General features: G+C 42.4%; 1 protein-coding gene across 1 annotated transcript; it reads left to right on the top strand.

Moving 5' to 3' along the window:
- Positions 1–4,363: 4,363 nt before the first annotated feature.
- Positions 4,364–5,872, top strand: ZBTB34 (zinc finger and BTB domain containing 34). Its single transcript, XM_065418959.1, has one exon. It carries the CDS (start codon positions 4,373–4,375, stop codon positions 5,870–5,872), a length of 1,500 nt encoding a protein of 499 aa, XP_065275031.1. The 5' UTR covers positions 4,364–4,372.
- Positions 5,873–6,523: the final 651 nt, after the last annotated feature.

Below are 6,523 nucleotides of genomic sequence, written 5' to 3'. Positions count from 1 at the left end.
CACCGGCTAGGCCCTTCCTCTCAGGGCCTGCAGCCTGGCAGACACCTGGCTGGAGTTCCTTTCTGCTCCCCCAGGCCTGCCCAGCACTGCGCTGTCCCAGGTACTAGTCTCCCAGCTCTGGAGACAGACCTTCCCCTCTCGAAGGCCTGGGACAGACTGACTGCTCCCTTCCTGGGCAGCCTTCTTATAGGGCTGAGCCTGGTCCTGATTGGCTGCCTCCAATCTGGGCCCTGATTGGCTCTCAATAAGCTCTTCTCCTATTGGCTCTCTCTGTGCAGGCCCACTGGCCTGCCGCAGCCCATACTCTCAGGGAGTGGGGTAGTCCGCCCCACTACAAGCAGGGTTAAGTGGGGGATGGCACCTAGACACAGCAGAGAAATCTTGTGTTGCTTCTAGCAGGTTTCACTTTGCTGTCTACTTCTGGTGGATGTTAAGTTTTTTTAGGAGAGTTCATTAGCTGTTGTGTAATTTAAATTAGATTCCATATCTTTCATATCTCTCATCACAGCACATAACTTAAGATATAAACAGAAGGTAAATCCAGTGGTAAATTAAAGTATCTTGATTGATGTGTCTTCTATGTGAAGCCAATAAGTAGTACTGACCTTGGGATTCTGGTTTCTCCTGCTAGAGAAACCAGGTGCGATGGATGTGTAATGTATTTGGACTTCAGAAGGAAAAGAGAAGAAATAACTAAAGCAATTTGAATGCTGTGGTCATCTGATCAATGACAGTATTGGAATTGGAAAGTGGTGTGTGCTGTGGAAGTTGTTGAAGGGAGGGGATCATTGATTAACTACGTGTTTCTCCTTTTGTGGTTTTATTTTTTTTTCTCAGTAATATCTCTGTAGCGAAAAATTGCAGAAATGCCTTTCTGTTTAGTTTTTGTACTTTGAAACTTTTTTTTTCTATGGAGCCTCTTCGAACAACACTTCCAGACACATGTTAAAAAGTTGAGAATGTTTGGGGGGAGTTTTTTGACTTTCTAGATAGCGTTGCTCCTTTGCACTATTGTTGTTACTCAAGATCTACAAATGGGATTAGAAGAGAACAATTAATATCCCAATAAAATCTGAAATGTCTAGACAAAATATGAAAAACAGATATGCATTTGAAATTATTATTTTCTTGCTTCCCTTTATTTCAGCATATGTATAACCTGCAAATAGTAATAGGGGACAGGCTGAAAACCACAAAAGGAAGGAAGTTCAAAGATTGTTGAAAGTCGATCCTTAACACTTTTTTTTTTTTTTTTTTGCGTTGAGTATTGCGGCACACATGGTATGTGAGTTTAGCAGTGGCTGAACACCTCTGATGCCCAGAATAAGAAGTGCAGATTAAGAATGAAGTGTCACCTTCATTTGGAATTTCCTTGCTTTTGCGATTCTAATTCCAGACCTTAATATTTTCAGTATAAATTTTGTAAGTCATTTCTGAGGAGCTGAAATATTGGGAAAGTGGAAACGGGGGAAGAGAAGTGTCAAGTATATGCTGCTAGTCTCCTTTGTATCAGATATGTTGTCTATGGACCCATTAAGAAATAGCTAGTGCAGTAACCTATATGTATAGTAGACACCTGGATTCTCTTGATAGTGAAAAGGTCATGCATTTAGAGATTAATAACAATTTTTGTTATAAACTGAGGACGCATCAGTTGGAAGTAATAGAGGAGGAGAAGGACCTCGGAGTATTGGTTGATCACAGGAAGACTATGAGCCGCCAATGTGATATGGCCGTGAAAAAAGCTAATGCGGTCTTGGGATGCATCAGGCGAGGTATTTCCAGTAGAGATAAGGAGGTGTTAGTACTGTTATACAAGACACTGGTGAGACCTCATCTGGAATATTGTGTGCAGTTCTGGTTTCCCATGTTTAAGAAGGATGAATTCAAACTGGAACAGGTACAGAGAAGGGCTACTAGGATGATCCGAGGAATGGAAAACCTGTCTTATGAAAGGAGACTGAAAGAGCTTGACTTGTTTAGCCTAACCAAAAGAAGGCTGAGGGGAGATATGATTGCTCTCTATAAATATATCAGAGGGATAAATATCAGGGAGGGAGAAGAATTATTTAAGCTCAGTACCAGTGTGGACACAAGAACAAATGGATATAAACTGGCCATCAGGAAGTTTAGACTTGAAATTAGACGAAGGTTTCTAACCATCAGAGGAGTGAAGTTCTGGAACAACCTTCCAAGGGGAGCAGTGGGGGCAAAAGACATATCTGGCTTCAAGACTGAGCTTGATAAGTTTATGGAGGGGATGGTATGATGGGATAGCCTAATTTTGGCAATTAATTGATCTTTGACTATTTGTGGTAAATATGCCCAATGGCCTGTGATGGGACACTAGATAGGGTGGGATCTGAGTTACTACGGAGAATTCTTTCCTGGGTGTCTGGCTGGTGAGTCTTGCCCATATGCTCAGGGTTTAGCTGATCGCCGTATTTGGGGTCGGGAAGGAATTTTCCTCCAGGGCAGATTGCCAGAGGCTCTGGGGTTTTTCGCCTGCCTCTGCAGCGTGGGGCATGGGTCACTTGCTGGAGGATTCTCTCCACCTTGAAGTCTTTAAACCACAAGTTGAGGACTTCAATAGCTCAGACACAGGTCAGGGGGTTGTTACAGGAGTGGGTGGGTGAGATTCTGTGGCCTGCGTTGTGCAGGAGGTCAGACTAGAAGATCATAATGGTCCCTTCTCACTTTAAAGTCTGTGAGTCTATAAAACCGTATACCACCCTTCTAGGTGATTTTTTTAGGGATTAATTTTCTGTCACCACTGGAAATAATGCTACAAGACTTACCTCACCAGCACACTGCAATAACATAACCTTCTATTCTATTAAATGTGTTTAGACACATTCTCACTATGAATCTCTTTGGCTGTATATTAGTGCATATTAACAATGCATATCTGCGTATTGGTGATGGATACTAAAAATTCTTCTGTATAGTAAGTTCTGATCACAAGAAGTAAACAATTTGTAAGCTTGTGGTTTTCTTTAACAAACTCTAGAAGACTGTGTTGCAGTTTATGAAATAAGTGTTTCAGAAAAATTACTTTTAGACGGCTGAATCATGGGTGGGCATAGTGGCAAGCAGCAGCACACGGTGCTGCAAGAATATCTGCTGGGAGTCTGAATGGTCTCCTGTTCTATGGTCCAGCACGCACTTGAGAGGTTATGACTCCTGCTGGCAGCTTAATATTAATCAGATTCCTTAATCTTGTTCTGCCATTCCTGCCAGATACTGATATAACAGAGATGCCGTTTGGGTAGGGCAGAGTGGGCAGTGTCATCCCCCCCACCCATGCTTCATACCCTGTGTGAGCAGCTCAGGCTCCAGGCCCAGACTCTGTCTGTACTCCCTGAAATTCTCCATGGCAAGAACTCTGCGGGCAACCTGGAGTCTCCATTTCCTAACCTACCTGGCATAGCCCCAGGGACCTGCCTGTCTGACTGCAGCTCTGTTCTAACCTCATCCATTGCCACGCTCCTTTGCCACTGATTGGCACCAGTGCTCAGGGATGGCAGTTGTGATTGGCAAAGGGGCTGGAAGTGTTGATTGCTAGAGAAGCTATGAAGCAGGTGATTTGTCATGGCTCTTCTGTCTCATATGAGGAGCAGAAAACGCACAGCTCAGTGGATGTAGGTGGGACTCCAATGTCAGGTGTCTGATGGTATATAGGTGGGACTTGCTGTCATGGGATACTGTGGTTGTGAGGAGCCCAATCTCCTCCATAAGCAAAGTGAACACCCTCTCTTTCCCCCCTCCCCCGGCTTACAGAGCGTGACTGGTACCAGCTCCTCCTGTGCCAAATTGCCCTGTCTCCACCTCTAGCCCAGCCTGTGGATTGGGGGGCTGCCAACTTGTGCTTCAGAATCTGTTTTTCCTAGGATGAATAGAGTGAGGTATCTCCCCTTGAAGCTGTGATTGCTACTGACTGATTATGGATTTTGACATTTATCCTTCAAAAATTTGGAGAGCTTCCAGGGCCCCCATTAGAAGTTGCCCTTTCCACCCCAATTTAAATGTGAAATTGCGTCCCTGTGTTATAAAGCTACTTTTAGATTGGATGTGGACACTCATGAAGAACCATTGATGTGTCCTCTTATATGAGAGTCACTGAATTGTAGATAGTGGAGACAATTATTCAGTGGACAAAGATGTAAGTAGGAGACAAACTGCTTGTAAAAAATATTCCTGGCCTTAAGATGTATCTTAGACCTTTTATTTTAACTTGAATTAATTTGTCATTACACACAGCATACACTTTAACCATGTGTTTGCACTTATCTTTGAAATGTAAAATGTGTATAAATCCTGATTTATATATCTTTTTGTTTTCTTTCACAGATTACGTTCTACATCAGTAGAAATGGACAGCAGCACTTTCATTCAGTTTGATGTGCCTGAGTACAGCAACACTGTTCTGAGCCAATTAAATGAGCTTCGTCTGCAAGGGAAGCTATGTGACATAATTGTGCATATTCAGGGTCAGCCATTTAGAGCCCATAAAGCTGTTCTAGCTGCCAGTTCTCCATATTTCCGTGATCATTCAGCATTAAGCACCATGAGTGGCTTATCAATATCAGTTATTAAAAACCCTAATGTCTTTGAACAGTTACTTTCATTTTGTTACACTGGAAGGATGTCCTTGCAGCTGAAGGATGTTGTTAGTTTTCTAACTGCAGCTAGCTTTCTACAGATGCAGTGCGTCATTGACAAGTGCACACAGATATTGGAGAGTATCCATTCAAAGATCAGTGTTGGTGATGTTGACTCTGTCACTGTTGGTGCTGAAGAGACTCAAGAAAGCCACAATGGAGTAAAAGATAGCAGCTACTTTGCCAATCCTGTCGAAATATCTCCTCCTTATTGCTCTCAGGTGCCACAACCAACAGCGGGTAGTGATCTAAGGATGGAAACTACTACAGGGAAAACTTTACGCAGTCGTCTGCACGAAGAAGGGCACTCAGATCGAGGAAGCAGTGGAAGTGTCTCTGAATATGAAATCCAGATTGAAGGTGATCCTGAGCAAGGGGACCTGATAGTAAGGGAGAGCCAGATTGCAGAGGTGAAGGTTAAAATGGAAAAATCTGACCGGCCAAGTTGTTCTGATAGCTCCTCACTTGGTGATGATGGATACCATACTGAAATGGTTGATGGAGAGCAAGTGGTTGCAGTAAATGTAGGCTCCTATGGATCTGTATTACAACATGTTTATTCATTTTCCCATGCCTCATCCCAGGCTACTAGCATGTCTGAAACCTTTGGAAGCCTGAGCAATTCAAGTCCTTCGAGGTCCATGCTTAGTTGTTTCAGAGGAGGTCGTGCACGCCAAAAACGGGTATCCGCTGGTCACTTACATAGTGATGTTCAGGGCTTAATGCAAGGGGCTGATGGTGAAACCATAGTGAGTAACCCAGGATATGAAAGCAGTCCACGGGAAAGAAATGCAAGAGGTCATTGGTATCCATACAATGAGAGGTTAATTTGTATTTACTGTGGAAAGTCTTTCAACCAGAAAGGGAGCCTTGATCGACACATGCGATTACACATGGGAATTACCCCTTTTGTGTGCAAGTTTTGTGGGAAGAAATACACACGCAAGGACCAACTTGAGTATCATATTCGTGGCCACACGGATGATAAACCCTTCCGCTGTGAGATCTGTGGGAAATGTTTTCCTTTCCAAGGGACGCTAAATCAGCATTTAAGAAAAAATCACCCTGGGGTAGCAGAAGTAAGAAACAGGATAGAATCTCCAGAAAGAACAGAAGCATTTCTTGAACAGAAAATAGATAATGACACTTCAGCCTCTGAAGCTGTGGATTCTAGTATGGAAATTCACACAATGTCTAACACACCTGATTAAAATACTAAGTTCTAAGTTCCACCCTAACAAAGCACATTAATCAATGCATTTTTAAAATTTTTGCTTCTTTAATAGTCTTCAGTACAGGTATATCAGTCTTTTAATTTTCCTGACCTTTTGGAAATCTGGTCAAAACGGTTTCTGAAGGAGGCTATATGATTGTCCATTGTTTCAAAGGAAGCTGGGTATTTTTCACTCTTGAAGATGCTTTAAAGTATAAAGGATATAGTATTCTGGGTGTCCAGAGGCCGAAGTAGGCTAAAATTGTTCTTTACTGGCTGATCTGGCAAGACACAAATTCCATCAGGGAAGGATATTAAAATAAGACTAGCAGCCCTGATGGATACACTAAGAGGGTATATTCTCTGTCATTGTGCTTCCTAACTTCCATTCCCAATAATGGGGGTTATGCAGCACTATGGGGAAAGACTGTTTTCTCATGAGTCCCCTCCAGGTGTCAATGAAACGTCTTTAGTTTTTGAAATAGCTATTTTTTGGTAGCTTGCAATTTTATATATAACTATAACAAACTTATCTAAATAACAAACACTTTCACTTTTCCTATTCTGGTTGGGATGAATGTAAGAGTATGTCAAAGTTAATATAATGTACAAGGCTTTCTACTCTTAAGTCTCATCTCTACCTAGGACT

This window comes from Emys orbicularis, chromosome 18, assembly GCF_028017835.1.
Source record: "Emys orbicularis isolate rEmyOrb1 chromosome 18, rEmyOrb1.hap1, whole genome shotgun sequence".
NCBI classification, from domain to species: Eukaryota; Metazoa; Chordata; order Testudines; family Emydidae; genus Emys; species Emys orbicularis.
This window is presented reverse-complemented; position numbering and strand designations above follow the sequence as displayed.